General features: G+C 41.5%; 1 protein-coding gene across 1 annotated transcript; it reads left to right on the top strand.

Annotated features, from left to right (window-relative positions):
• Window positions 1–10,933: 10,933 nt before the first annotated feature.
• Window positions 10,934–15,363, top strand: LOC147885318 (uncharacterized). The gene is made up of 3 exons (XM_087396998.1): window positions 10,934–10,957; window positions 12,814–13,808; window positions 13,851–15,363. The coding sequence occupies exons 1-3, from the start codon at window positions 10,934–10,936 to the stop codon at window positions 15,361–15,363; spliced, it is 2,532 nt and encodes an 843-aa protein (XP_087253124.1).
• Window positions 15,364–16,189: the final 826 nt, after the last annotated feature.

Below are 16,189 nucleotides of genomic sequence, written 5' to 3'. Positions count from 1 at the left end.
AATTTGATATGATCTTTTTGCTAAGCATTGATTTAAATTTGACATGTTCTGTAATAGAAATGGTTAACATTGTGCCTTCCCCCACCAGAGCATAGTTAGTAGAACACTTGAAGGACCTCACATAATGGATGGTGAGGAAGATTGGGGACTCTGTCTAGGGGTGCATCTTTTCATTGTAGTAGTAAATATGGATCTAGAGGACCAAGGAAAAAATGAATGACACATACTACTAGAGTCCATTGATACAATGCAGCACATGATTAAAGTTATGGGCCTTGGGTAACGCAACCAACCAATTAGAGTAGTAAGTATTTTGTAAACTTTTAGAAATATTTCTTGAATTTTTCCTAAAATATTTATAGGGAAATTGATTTAAATCATGTCTATTCTAGTTATAATTTGATGCATAAACATCCAAAGAGGAGGAATAGAGGGAGGGAGGGAGGGAGTGAGAGAGTGTTTATTACATGTTTGAAATTGTATTAAATTGAGAACCTCTTTTTTTCTATTCAACTATTGTTTTATATCCAATTAATGACATAAATATAGTAATCCTTAAAATGGGAGCATTGGTTTTACCATAATCTAGGGAATACGAGAGAGAGCGAGAGTGAGTGAGAGAAATCTAATTATATGGTGGGAGAAGGAGGGAGGGAGGGAGGGAGGGAGGGAGAGAGAGAGAGAGAGAGAGAGAGAGAGAGAGAGAGAGAGAGAGAGAGAGAGAGAGAGACAGAGACAGAGAGACAAAGTTTATCATATGATTGGAGAGAGAGAATGAAAAAGAATCTATAACATGCGAAGAGGAGGGACTCCGAAGGGAGAACATGAGAGAATTTATATATATTAGAAAATTATATACTATTTTTTAATAGTGGTGATCCACACACCCTATCATGGATGAACAAAGGTTAGTCTTTGAAGGTTTTTGAATAGCATCTTGTCAAGTTTACTATAGGTGCTTTCTAGGATCAAGTACTCTATGATATTGTGTCCATGGACGCTAGGGATATTATCTTAGGCAAGGATTACCAATATGATAAGTTAGAAGTAGGATGAAATATGATAGACAACTGATAACAACATGCTCAAATTATTACTATGAATAATTTCATTTCATGTAATTTTGACTTCTTACCTCTTTCTCTTACAAAGTGAATGGGCTATCTCATGGCCAAGGAGAACATCTAAAAATTTATCAAAGATGGAAGGAGTTTTTCTCTTTAGCCCAATAACAATCACTATCGAAATCTACTTATCTCTACCAATAGTATTGTACCCTACTCAAGAAAGCCTACTATTTTCATTTCTTATTGATGTGCCAAATTTAGCATGCAAATACATCTACTACATACCCTACTCGAGCATCTACTATAACCATAGCGACCTCTATACTCACCCTACACTTGTTCTAGCCTTTGATGCACCCTTTACACTCACCCTACACTTGTTCTAGCCTTTCATGCACCCTCTACAACTATGCTAGCCTCTACTATAGCTTCTCATGTAGCCTCTATTTCTGCTACTATTTATCCCTTGATGCTTAAGTTTCCATCCCTTTGGTAGCATCCACATGGTCTCCCACTTGAGAGCATGTCATAGACTCAATTCTAGGGTCTTCTCTTACGAATAGGACTAAAGGAGATCAAAAGTCAACCTTAAGAATTATTAGACCTTGGTTAGTGCATGTTAACATGAAATAATTCTAGACTACAATGTCCTTTTTTTTTGTAGGCTAGGGAGACCATTTCAAGGGAGTTTTCTGAATATATCCAACCATGATGGCAGTACTTTCATCCAATTTTACCTAAAAATGTCCCTCTTGGAATTGTTGATTTCCTATCGGAACACCATGAAACTACAACGTGTTAACATGCATTAGTTTTGTAGTGCAATCTCCTATTTATTGGGTAGGCTACGAAGACCATTTCAATGAGCTTTCTTGAAATTATCTAACTAGGGTGGCCTAAAAATCTCCCTGTTAGAATTGCCAATCTCCTACTAGAATGCCATGAAACTATTGTGTGTTCATACAACGTAGTTTTGTAGTGCAATGCCCTTTTTTTTGGGCATGTTGTGAGGCCATTTCAAGGGAGTTTTTCTGAAAATATCCAACCAAGATGGCACTACTTTTATCCAAATTTGCATGAAAATGTCCCTCTTGGCACAATTGGTTTCCTACTAGAATACCATGAAACTACTCCATGTTAACATGTAGTAGTTTTGCATTGCAATGTCCATTCTTTGTGCGGGCTAGAAAGACCATTTAAAGGGGATTCCTTGATAATATCCCAACTAGGGTGGCACTAGTCTCAAATTCTGCCTAAAAATGTTCCATTGAACATCATAAAATACTACATATTAAAGTGCAGTAGTGCAATGCCCTCTTTAATGAGACAATTTCAAAGGGGTTTCTTGAAAATATCCAACCAAGGTGGCATATTTTCATCAAATTCTTCGTGAAAGTGTCCCTCTTGGAGCTACCAATTTTCTAATGGAAGACCATAGTTTAGTAGAATTTTACCTGAAAATGTTTTTCTAGGAACTGTGAATTCCCTACTAGAAAACCATGAAACTACTATGTGAACATGCAATAGTTTTGTAGTGCAATGTCTTATTTTTGGGTAGGCTAGGGAGACCATTTCAAAAGGATTACTTGAAAATATCCAATTAGGATGGCTTTAGTTTTGTAGAATTTCACCTAAAAATGTCCATTGTGGAAGTGTGAATTTCATACTAGAAGACCATGACACTTCTAGGATGGCTTTAGTTTTGTAGAAATTTGCCTGAAAGTGTCCATCTTGGAAGTGCTGCTTTCATACTAAAAGATCATGAGACTACTCTATGTGAACACATAGTAGTTGTATAGTGAAATGTCGGTAGTTTAGGGTACGCCAAGGAGACCCACTCAAGGGGGTTTCTTGAAAATATCCAACCAATGTGGCACTAGCTTCATATAATTCTACCTAAAAATGTCCCTATTGGAACTGCCAATTTCCTACTGGAACACCATGAAACTATTGTGTGTTACCACACAATAGTGTATAGTTGAGCAATTCCTTTTTTTGGGATAGGTCAAGGAGACCATTTCAAGGGTTTTTCCTAAAAATATCCCACTAGGGTGGTAGTATTTTCTTCCAATTTGCCTAAAAATGTCCCCCTTGAACTTTCAATTTCATATTTGAACACCATGCTGTGTGTTAACACATAGTAGTTTGGTAGCATAATGTCCCTTTTTTTGGGTAGGTTGGGGAGACCATTACAAGGGGGTTACTTATAAATATCCAACCTGGATGGAACTAGTTCCATCCAATTCTACCTGAAAATGACCCTCTAATTTCCTACTAGAATGGCATGAAACTATTATGTGTTAGCATGCAGTGGTTTTGCAATGCAATGTCCTTTATTATTGGACATGCCATGGAGACCACAAGGGTGTTTCCAAGATGAATCATATGGCTTGGATGAGTCCTCCAGAATAGTGATAATATCCAACAATCATGACTTGGTCTACTCTCACTAATATTTCCAAGCCGAGAAGCTTTCTAGGATTCGCCCCTACTATAGAAAGCACATCAAGGATTTTAAAAAGATCTCTTTCCCAAGATCTTATGCACATCCTCATGTGTGATACAATGATCCTAGACCTACTCTAGGGCATCCAAAGGCTTTTGTGCATCAACATGTGCAAAATGGTTTTGTCTTGTTGTGGTCACTGCTTTGAAGTACCTTTAGAACTACCAAAGGAAACAACCCTTCAAACTTGTCCTGAGTACCTATATGCAGCTATCTATGAAACTCATACATGCATTAATCTGACACTGCATAGAACATGAGGATGGACATGCACATCCCATGTAAAGGTAAGAGATCATAGGCTTGAGTAGTAGAAATTTGATGCTCATTGTATTGAGCATCCTCAAAACTGCTTGATTTTCTTCTATATCATACAATGAACTCATGGACATTAATGAATCTAATAGCTTGGATCATTCCTACTAGAATAGTGATACGATCCAAGAAATCATGACTTGGTGTACTCCCACTAATATTTCCAAGCTCAGAAGCTTTCTAGGATCGGCCCACTGCTATATTTCAAAAGCACATCAGGGATTTTGAAGAGAAGCTCTTGTCATGATCTTTGGTCACATCCTCATGTGTGGTCTATCAATACTAGACTTGATTTGAAGCATCCAAAGGCTGCTATGCATCAACATGTGTAGGTTGAATATTTTGATCTTCCTCTGGCTACTTTGAAGTGTTTGCAATTGCCAATGGATGCAACCCTTGAAACATGTCCTGAGTGCATGTATGTAGCTATCTATCAAACTCAATCATCAACTATTATGACATTGCAAAAATTGTGAGGATGCAAATGCATAGACCATGTAAAGGTAAGAGATCTTAGACATGAGTAGTAGAAACCTTATGCTCATAGAATTGAGCATACTCAAACTGCTTTGTTTTCCTTTGTATCATATAATGAAATTATCAAAGTTGAATCATACAGTGAACTTATCCAAGCTAAATCACATAGCTTGGATGAGTCCTATTCAAATAGTTATAAGATCCAAGCAATCATGACTTGGTTACTCCCACTAATATTTCCAAGCGGAGAAGCTTTGTGGGATTGGAGTCCTGCTATAGAAAGCACATCAGGGATTTTGAAGAGACTCTCTTTCCCATGATCTTTTCTCACATCCTCGTGTGTGATGGGTCAGTCCGAGACCTACTCTGGAGCATCCAAGTGTTGTGCATGTGCATGTGTAGGCTAAATATTTTGTTATTCTTGTGTCTTCTTGAACTACCTTCATAAAATTGCCAATGGAAGCAACCCTTTAAACACGTCCTGAGTTCTTGTATGCAATTGTCTGTTAAACTCAGTCATGGACTAATTTGGCACTACTTAGATCATGAGGATGGCAATGCAAAAACCATGTAGATGTAAGAGACCTTAGGCTTGAGTAGTAGAAACCTTATGCTCATTGTCTTAAGTATCCTCAAAAACTACTTGGTTTTCCTCTATATCATATAGTGATCTCATCAAAGTTGAATTATATAGTGAAATCATTCAAGCTGGATCGTATAGCTTGGATCACTCCAAATGGAATATTGATAAGATCCAAGCAATCATGACTTGGTCTATTCTCACTAATTTTCCCAAGCGAGAAGCTTTCTAGGATTGACCCAATTGAGATAGAAAGCACATCAAGGATTTTGAAGAGAATATCTTTTTCATGTTCATTGCTCACATCCTTACATGTCATAGGTCGAGATCCTAGGCACGATCTAAAGCAACCAAAGGCTATTATACATCAGCATGTGTAGGCTGAATATTCTTCTTCCAATTACTCAAAAGTACTTGCAAAATTGCCAATGGAAGAAACCCTTAAACACGTCTTGTGTGCTTGTATGCAACTGTCTATAAAACTCAATCATGGTCCAAAATGACACTACATAGTCCATGAGGATGGCAATGAATAGACCACATAGATGTAAGAGATCTTAGGTTTGAGTAGGATAAATTTGATGCTCATTATCTTGAGCATACTCGGTTTCCCTTTATATCATATAGTGAACTCATCCAAGTTGAATCAACAAAGTTTGCTCTACCTTTCCCTCTACAAGACCTTATCCTACTAGAAGAGTGATAAGATCAAAGCAATCATGACGGTCTAATATTCCTAAGTTGAGAATCTTTCTAGGAATGTCCCATTGATACAAAAGGCACATATGGGCTAATCCAAGTACTTATGACATTGGGGCTCTTATTTCCTAGGACGGCCACCCAATGGATTATTTTAGTTCCATCTAGACTGATGCTACTTTGAATTATTTTTCATATGACAGACATCTCTATTCATTGCTTTAGGCACTAAAGAATTTGAGACCCTATCTACTTGGTATGGATGCCATTATTGACAATGATAATTAGCTTCTACAATATCAAAACATTCAAAGTTCCATTGGCAACTTGAGGGAACACTTTGAGGTTCATGATGAGCAGCTTAAGGCATGCCAACTGAGCAACAATTCCACCTCATTGTCAAGTATAAACTAGGTTACCCAAATAGATAGGATTAGACTACTATTTTCTATTTGTAAATTCCATCTTCTCTAGGTGGCTAGCCATTTACTCTAGTGACAAAGATTTTGCTCATGTTTATAGGTTGGCTTAGCATCCAACTTAAGTAAACACTGCCTACCAATGGGACTATTAATGGAGATAGGATGGGAGAAAGTTGGAGAGTCCACATGTCATCTACCGATGGGTCTACCTATTTTTAATTATGGATAGGAATACCTAGATCTTTCTTCAATCCCTTTTTTGGGTTTGTTCAATTTGTGCCACTCAATTTTTGAAAATGCTCCTAAAATCAGACTTGTTATCGAGGACTCCGACTCCATATACTATGATGATATGAACATCATATACTTGGCCATCAGCCCTATTTTCCATCAAATGTATAGAGGTGCATATTAAACAGATACTTGGCCATCAACCCTATTTTCCATGCTCGCATCAAGCATATAGAGGTGTAATATCACTTCATCTAAGAAGTTACTCTTTGGAGAAGTTGATTTGGTTTCCTAATCCACCAATGAGCAATTGGTAGACATCTTCACAAAGCCATTAGCCTTTGACAACTCCTCATACTTTAGATATTGAGTCACAGTCTACCAAAACCTATTGCAACTTAAGATGGGGGCTAATGGAGGATAAATTACACTATGTTTTTCTAGTTTTGCTTTAGATTTTATAGCCATGAACTCAACATTAGAACTTAACTTATCAGTTGTGTGACAACATATTTTATTATTTTGTGAGATTTTTCAATACCAAAACTTTCTCTCATAATAGTTTTTGTTTTACAATCCACCCTCACTATGAAGTGCAATTTATCTAGTTTATAGATAATGTGTTTTCTACTTGAAGGTATAAAAAAGGTGGTAAAGAAAGGGAGTCAAATGCCTTTACATCATACCCCAAGAAATAGGCCACCAACAATATCTCTTTTCCTTGGTTTTGATGATGATGCTTCTAAAACTAGTATCAAGCCTAGGCAAGCAAAGAGATAGTTTAGATTTGATGTTTCCTTTCCAAGAACTCAAAGATTATCTCCATGTGAATTTGGTAGAAAATCAAATATGGCCACAACAAGTTGGACTTGGTGAATATGCTACCCTAACATGGGACAAGTGGAAGCTAAGCAATTCTATTCCAGTTTAGTTCAAGTTACTTTATTAATCAAAGGGAAAGTGATATCCATTCTTTTTCTTTGTGTGTAAAACATAGAATTCTATTAAGTATAAAAGAACCTCTGAGAGCAAAGATCAATGGGAAAGTCCATCATGCAGCGCATGAGAAAAAACCAAATCATCCTCCTGTAATAGAGTAAGAAAATAACCAAGGTTGAACTTGATAATGCCGCCTCAACCCCGTGGGGCCCGTGGGGGCTTTTGAGAAAAATGGGAAGCTACTCCACTCCCTCCAAAAACATTCCTCCTAGTAGACGCTACTTGTGAAGACCCATGCATAGTCCCCCAAATGGCTACCAAAGTGTGTACTGTTTCCATCCAAGTTGTGTGCTAGGTGGACCTTGGAACCATCATAGGCTTTTATACATCCACATTTGCAACTATGCCATGCTTATTTGCTCACTAGGATCTCCCACGAGTATCCATAAACACATGCATAGGTCTGTATTAAGAGCCAAGAACCTTATCTAGAGAACATGACTCAATCGAATGTCATCAAATCAAAAGAGCCCAAGCTCTCAGAGAACACTTGAGACTCAGAAAGAGAGAGCCATACTACCAAGCCCCAGGTCATGAAGAATGGAGAACACATAAAGGTGCTCAATAGTCTAGAGATCCCATTCCAAATGATCCTCACCTGTCTATAGTCCCATAGGAAATGTTGAATAGACTCACCAACAAAGAGGCAATAAAACCTGTGGAATCCGCCCCAAAATTCAAACTGTAGTAGTTTCATCAATACGCCTCCATGAATAGAAAGCCAAAATAAAAGAGTGATTTTTATATTCTTGATAGATTTCTAAATTCTCTTCCAAAAGGGCTTCTGTAGGTCAATAGAAATATGAAAATTCTCCCAATGAGGAGCTCTAGTGGGCTTCCAACCTTAAGGTTGAGATGAAACTTCTTGACGTTACTAACCATGTATTGAAATAAGGGGAGGCTCTTCTCTCACACCCTACATCAATCAAGTCCCACTTCTCGAGGACTCGCTCTGCAAATACTTTATGGGAACAAATCAATAGAGACAAAGTATCCATGAGCCCAAGGGGATGTGATCTGGGTTAGGATCTACATACCATCTTGACTCCAAAAAACATAGGTCCACATGACTTGATAGGCTGAAATTCAAGGTCTAGATAACCCACCCTCTAAGTGAACATCAAAGACCAAGGCATCCCCCTTTGGCCCTCGTAGTCCCACAACTTGAAGTGGGATCCCTGATCTTATAAAGGCTCCTAGCCACATGTCCCTAGAGTGAAACATGTCACCCAGAAGAACCCAATCCAAGGGTATGGTTGCATCAATCTGCTAGATTCTCCTTGCACTTCCTCTAAGGTGACTTACTAGATACAATCTACAATCATATGTAAGGCATCTAAAAATCCTCCAAAGGCCTACAAGAGTAGCGGCCCTCTCCCAAGAAGACCCCCACATATAGTGCATGGTAGATAAGGGTATGCCAGGCTCATCAAGTATACTATCATTCCACATGATTGTCTACCTATTGATATCTTCTCAAGGGGAATGGGGGACTCTCTGAAGATTAGTCTGGCCCAAGATTTAAATATAACATCCATTAGAGGAGAGGAAGGAACTCTAAGATGGTTTGAAGTATAGACCCATTTGGTACTATCTTTCCAATATTCACTAGGGGAAGAAGTGCAAGATTGTATGCATCTCCTCACGACAAAGTCCTTCCATGGTTCATGCCTTGGCAAGGGTCCTCTGACTACCACATAAGATGAATCTCAACATTTTGCTTTCATGTTTGTGAGCTATGAAATATCCATTGAATCACTGAGGAGACCTTGAGCTGGAAAAAGATGGTGTCCCCATAGAACTCTTTTGGCTAGAATAGTACTTGAACACCTAGTCACACTACTAATGAGCTTGGGACTAAGTACTAGGGGCATTTTAAATTGGTTCAAATAACCCTTGAATCACTCAACCACATCACTTGAGGCACATTTTTAAAATTATACACATCAATAAACCTTCTACTTGAACACCTTTTGAGACATTAGTCACACTTCTAATGAGCCTAAGGCTGAGGAAAAATCACCAACTTGGGCCTTTACAAGCCCTGCAATTGTGAACTAACCAAAATTTGGACTCTCATACTCATGTATTACAAATAACTCATGTGTGAGTATTGAAATGGCAATTCTTGAGTTTTCTTCACTTAATTGAGAAATACTCATACAATGAGCGTCTGCACACGCACTTGCATACTAAGCAATGAGTTTTCTTCACTTAATTGAGAAACTACTCATACAATGAGCTTCTGCCCATGCACTTGCATACTAAGCAATGTTATTGAACTTTTAGGGGCTTTATACCTTTTCTGTATTCACCTTTCCTTTTCTTAGTAGGACAGTGAAGTTTGAGCATAGATTCTTTTGGTGCACTAATTCAAAGGGACATCAATTTTAACAACACTAAACTGATGAGCTGAGATCCAAAGATAGGTCCTTCCAATGCCTATTGTGATAGAAGTCTTTGTAGTGGGTATTTGGCATGAATCTTGATAGAGGGACAATTTTTCCCATTGAATTGATTGTGTGAGCATGGAAATATGGTTCAATCCTTTGGATGGTGAAATGATGTCCAAAGATAATGGAAAAACACTTTGGACTAGTTTCTTTGCTTGGATTTTTGTGTCGAGTTTTGAAATGCACATTTGAGGCCTAAAATAGTAGATTTTGGCACAAAAGAGATGAAGAACAAAGTTCTAAGGAATCGAGATGGTTACAAAGTTTCTTGTTAAGTACTTCCAAATTTCACATTACATTGGAGATACGAGGCTTCTAACTGGGTTGTTTTCCAATGTTTTTTTGGCAAAGAAATTGCTAAATCAAGGCTATGGATTTATATTTGAAAATCAAGGCTAGATTTTGAAAAGAAGGATTCACATTTGAAAAATACAAATTTTGAAGAAGATCAAGCTTCATGTGTGCAGATCTCAAGGTGAATTAAAAGAGAGAGATTCCAAAACTAATTGAGATTGAGATCAAGGTTCCATGTGTAGATTTTGAGATTGATATTGAGATTAAGATTCATATTCTACTTCCAAGTAAAAGTCTATAAATCCTTTCCGAATCTATCCTCTCAACAAGTGCCGCAATTTAACCTCCTACCACCACCATCTTGGTGATGTAATCATGTACTACATCCGTTCCATGGTCATGCCATATAGCGCTGTCTCGAGATCAAGAATCATGTGTCGTTATTCATCTTACATATCCTTTGGATCCAAGACAAGCAAAGGCATGGGGAAGGGCAAGCCTGGCGATGACAAGCTTAAGAAGAAGGATGTCAAATCTTGGATGATGGGGATGCTTCTAATGGTGAAATAAAAAAAAGAGAAAACTTCTATTATGATTAGCTAGGACATTTTGCAAAGGACTACATAAAGAAGAAGGAAACAAAGGAGGACTCTGATCAGGATGCAAAGGAGACAAAGTCTACATAGCACATGTGGTAGTCTCAGAAGAGCTTTTCTTAGTGACATCTCCATGTGTTAATGAGGTAAGACATGCACACCTTGGTGTTATAGTAAAAATGTCTGACATTAAAGCGATGGCCGAAGATGATTCAGAAACCTTTGTGAAGGTGAAGGACAGTAATGACTGCTTCGACATAATATGATAGAGTCACATTCAATTAGGATGGTCCAATGGATAAGTATGAAGTAAGATTGGTTGTGTAAAAGGATATCTTACATGAATCTGAAATAGAATAGAAGAGACTTTTGCACCAGTTGCAAAGATGGTTATACTCAAGAAAATGATTGCATTAGATTCTCACTTTGATTTGACCATTCATCAAACGGATGTGAAAAAAGCTTTACCAATAGGTTTCGTAGAAGAGTGGCAAAATCAAAAGGATATATAGTCAAAAGACAGAAATTAAAGGCATGCAAAGCTTCTCAAATCGTTGTATGGATTGAACAAGCACCAAGAGCATGCCATGTATGTATCCCATGCTATGCATGTGCTCAAACTTGAGTCCATGGCTTTGAAATTAGAAAGCATCACATTGTTGTCATTAGTGCTCTCATAGGAAAATGTATAAAAATGAGAGATGTAGCCAATGTCATCTTTGGGTGAATAAATCCCGAGGGGGAGGAAACGTGAAGTGACAATGATGGTTGATTGTGTGAAAGGAGAGAGATAAAGGAGTTTGACAAAAAGATGAGCTGGAGCGAGGGCCTCTAAGGTGAGTTGGAGTGAGGACCTATAAGGATGATGGATACTGATTATCATAGAGGTTTTAACTTAAATAAAAATATGATAAAGGGGTAATGTTTTTCTAAAAGGTTTAGGTATTGATGAATAAAATATGAGAGTGAGATGGTGCTACCTTTGTGTAGAAGAGAAGTAAAAAGCTCAAGTGGGCTTATCTTGTCTTTTGAGACCCTACGCTACCAAGGATCTATGTTGTGAACATGTTGAGATGGTTGAAATAGTAATTGCACCACCATATCAAGAAAACACTAAGGACATCAAATAAAGACCTTCATTGTAGGATGGATGAAGGGTGTGATGTTGTGCGGGGGATGACATAGTCGTGCACTGCCCTTTAGGACCTTCACTCTACACAACTTAATTGATCCAAAAGTGGCATTAGCATTAATCTAGGTGAGAACACATGAGCTTGAGTTGCAAATAAGGCACGTGGTGGAGGAGCAAGGGAGGCTAATGAAGGTGGTGTGAGAGTCCTTGTGAAAATGTGTGTATTATGGACAAGAGAAAGGAAAGAGGAGTATGTATGTTTATTGTTGGCATGGTTAGAATGAAGGGGATAACTGAAAACACAAAAATGAGAAAAGGGGGGGGGGGCAATTTGGCAAGGGAAGGGGCGCAACCGCAAGAAGTGGGCAGGGGGGGGGCTGCCCGTGCGCGCGCAGGAAACAAGGGGGAGCTACGAAGAGGCAACGAACGGGCAGCACGGGCAACAACTATACTCTTAGTGTGCACGGCTTCAGCAAGCCTGGACTCCCCCCCGCCCCCCTCTCTTCTCTTCCGTTGCTCCTCTCGCTATGGCTATGGCGATGGCTTTGGCTTTGGCTTTGGCTATGGCGATTCCTTCTCCTTCCTCCCTCTCTTGATCCCCTCCTCCCAGCTTCTTTCCCTCTCTCATCCCTTCCCCATGGATCCTCCCCCCCACCTCCGCCCTCACCCCCCCCCTTGGGTCCCCCCTCCCTCCCCGCACCCCCACAGCGGCCTCCTGCACATGCTTCTTGCCTTCTCCGACGAGCGTGCAGCTCCCCAGGTCGCTCAGTGCGACGTGCGAGACGCTTCCTTATTAAGCCCGACAGCGACGTTGACAACTGAGGCTCGCTCCAAGGATCCCCATTTGGAGAAAACCAGCAGCATCAGCGCTTCCGATGCGGATGTGACGACGGCGGAAGCTGCGAGCGATCACACTGCCACGACGGTTGCCAACGAGCAGGCGGGGCTGCTAATAAGGAAGCGAACGGAATTCGCTAGTCAACCCTCCATCACTGGAAGCCCACCTCCCACATCAAATCATGGTTCTCGCGTATGTCGCCAGTGTCAAAGGCAATTCAACTCAGGCAGAGCACTGGGAGGCCACATGCGAGCACATGGATCCGCTGTTTCTGAATCCCATATCGCTGCTGCTGAGGAAGGAACCAGGGAGCTCGTGATTAGCAATGATGGAGGCAGTTGCCTCCTTGGTCATAGAGACGGAGAGAACGGGGAGGACGAGGAGCAGGGGATCAATAAGCAAGCTGGGAGTACCAGGGACGACTTTCTTGGTGCAGACTCGAGGGACGAAGAGGCGCGAATGAACAGCAGCTCCGAGGTATTGCTGAATTACGAATGCGGAACTGATGCGTCTGCCAATGCCTTCGGAGAGGACAAGAAACTCTACGCCCTGCGAAGCAACCCCAAGAGGAGCCGGCGATTCTTTGATCAAGACTATACGCTGGAATTGGTGCCACTGCCACCCACTGTCCTCAAGAAAAGTAGCTCTATCTTTTCCGAGAAAGCCCGGGCGTGCACAGAATGCGGGAAGGAGTTTCCTTCTTGGAAAGCTCTGTTCGGACACATGAGATGCCATCCAGAGCGGCAGTGGAGAGGAATCCAACCACCTAGTTCCGTGGCGAGCCAGGGAAAGCAGCAGAAGAAGGAGGCCAATGCCCACAATGTAGCCAATCCACGGCAGCAGCTTCACGCGATCAGAAGAAGCGACCAGGCGACCAAATCCTCTACGCCTTCTGGGCAGTCGGAATCAGAATCGGAGAACAGTGGAGCACCCCCCAACGACGACGAGAGTGACACTGAAAGCATCGAAGCAGCTTACATGAATGGAAGAGATCCAGGCAGCCCGATGCACGGTTGCATGAGAGGTAAACGGTCGAAACGGTCTCGGCATGCCATTCGATCCTTGCAGGCTGTAGTGTCAGGCCAAATTTGCGAGTCATCTACTCCACCCGAGATTGTGGACGAACGGGACATGGCAGACTGCCTTGTAATGCTTGCATTTGCAGCCAAGACCAACGTGAACGAGCTGTCCGGATCGGAGTGCCACTCTGGGCTGGATGGGAAGGGACTGCAGAATGGTAGCGAATCCGGGGAGGAGCTGGATTGGGACGGCCATTCCAGAGCAGCCGAGAAAGCTGAAGCTGCAAGCGACAGCTATGCAGAGAAGAGTACGCTTCTTCTAGGCGATATCAAAGCAGAGAAATGGGGTGTGAGCGAGGATTTGGCAAAAGCAGCTTGGGAGAGGAAGAGCAAGTTCGAATGCAGCACCTGTAAGAAAACCTTCCGATCTCACCAAGCATTGGGAGGGCACAGGGCGAGTCATAAGAAGGTGAAGGGGTGTTTTGCCAGGACTAACACTACAGAGGAGATGCAGACAGAGGAAGTGGAAATAGAAATGGCTATACATGCAGCATTGCCATCGAAGAAGAAAGGACAACAGGGAGAGGAGGAAGAGGCTCCCGAGGAGGACGAGGAGGATGTGGAGGAGGTAAGAATTGAGTCCAGAGTCCAGTATTTGCAATGTTCTATCAGCTGCAGTGAGAAGATGGATGAGGATCAGAACCAGGCCTTGGAAAAGAAGAAGCTCAAGCACCAGTCCTCCTCTTGCTCCTCCTCCTCTTCCATCATGGCTGCTGCAGCAGCAGCAGGGACCTTGTTGATGCATCAGCAGCAGCCCAAGATCCATCAGTGCACCATCTGCCACAGGGTCTTCAACACAGGGCAAGCTCTAGGTGGTCACAAAAGGTGCCATTGGGGAGGAAGTGCTTCAGCATCTGAAAAAAGCTCTGAGCTGAGCAGAAAGGGCAAGCAGGACTCGAGCTCTTGTGATGGTGGCGGCGGCGGTGGTGGTGATTGTTCTGTTCAAGCTTGCTTCAGATTTCCGTCAGCTTCTGACAGGAGCTCTGAGCTGAGCAGAAAAGGCAGACAAGAGTCGAGCTCTTGTGATGGTACAGCAGCTGCAGTGGTTTTCGCATCTTCACAAGCTTGGATGGGTACTTCTGTATCAGAGAAGAGCTCTGAAGCCATCCACAGAAAGGGAAGACAAGATTCGAGCTCCTGTAATGGTGGTGATGGTGGTGCTGCTGCTGCTTCAAACTGGTTTGGAGCTGGTGTTTCTGAGAAGGTCTTTGATTTCAACAGAAAGGGCAACAGACAGGAAGCAAGCTGCTGTGATAATGGTGGGGGTGCTCCTGCTCCAGCTTGGCTAGCTAATTTGGCTTCTGGGAAGGGCTGTGAGCTTAGCAAAAAGGGATCATGTGATGGTGCTGCTCCATCTGCTCGCTCTTGGTTGGGAACACCATGTGGTTCTGAGAAAACAAGCTCTCATGATACTTGTGCTCCAGCTCCTGCTCAAGCTTGCTTTGGTGCAGCAGACCAGCTGCTGGTATTAAGGACCTCTCATCATCATCATCCTCCACCCCCCAAAGACGACCTTCTTGACCTCAATCTGCCAGCCCCCCTAGAGGATGACTATCCAGTTTGCCCCATCCCAGCTCCCCGTGCTGCTCACTCAGCTCATCTCCCTCCCACTCCGGTTCCTTCTCCCCCCCACCACCACTCCTGCTACTCTTTCCTCGGACCTGCTCCAAGCTGATACTCCTTGGCTCTCTCATCCCATTTGGCTTCATCATCAGGTCCAAGCTGATGTTGCTTGACTTTACATCCTAATTGGCTTCACCATCTAAAATTGATTCCCACCCGTGCAACTGCACGTTTGCCAATGAGCTCTTCATCCTAAGTCTCATCAGCCGGGATTGTCAAACCGCATCAAAAGCCTATTTCCTATTTCAGAAATTGCCCTGCATTTGTGGGATGAAGAATTCACAGGAAGAATATCACGTGCAATGATTGCGTGCTGGTAACCTAATTTTGAAGCTCTCTCCTTCACAAATCAGATTTTGATTACTGTTCCAAGTGTACTGAAATTTCCCAAAGCGATTTGATCACAGACTAGGGAGGGGTGCGGACCTCACAAACTAACATCTCGAACTGTCACAAGGCATGAAAGAGGTGTGCTAGTAAATCCATATCAAAACCCTTAGTTGTTAACAAATGAATTGGTTCATCTTCTTTCTCTTGAAAATGATTAGAGATTTATTCATGGGAACTAGATTTGCAGTTGGCAGCCTTTCTGTCGTCAAGCATGCAACTACTAACTTGAGATTGAACTTGAATCTTAGTAATTTATCAAATTTTAAAGGAAAAAAGTGAATGAGTAAGAAATGTGAAGATGAGACGCAACATAGGGTCCGTTAGCACCTAATCCTCCCTACAAATGTCAGGGGTGGTGATTTATTATTGATTTTGTGATGTCCATATTTTGAAAGATGGAGTCCAACAATTACACAAATTAGGCAAAGCTTACAAGAGATCATAATTGTTCCTTTTGCAGTCTATAAAATATTGTCACATGGACTATA

Source organism: Dipteris shenzhenensis, chromosome 25 (genome assembly GCF_047967505.1).
Source record: "Dipteris shenzhenensis isolate YYH24624 ecotype China chromosome 25, Dip_SZ_1.0, whole genome shotgun sequence".
NCBI classification, from domain to species: domain Eukaryota; kingdom Viridiplantae; phylum Streptophyta; class Polypodiopsida; order Gleicheniales; family Dipteridaceae; genus Dipteris; species Dipteris shenzhenensis.
Note: the sequence above shows the minus strand (reverse complement) of the source record. Positions and strands in the feature narration are given on the sequence as shown.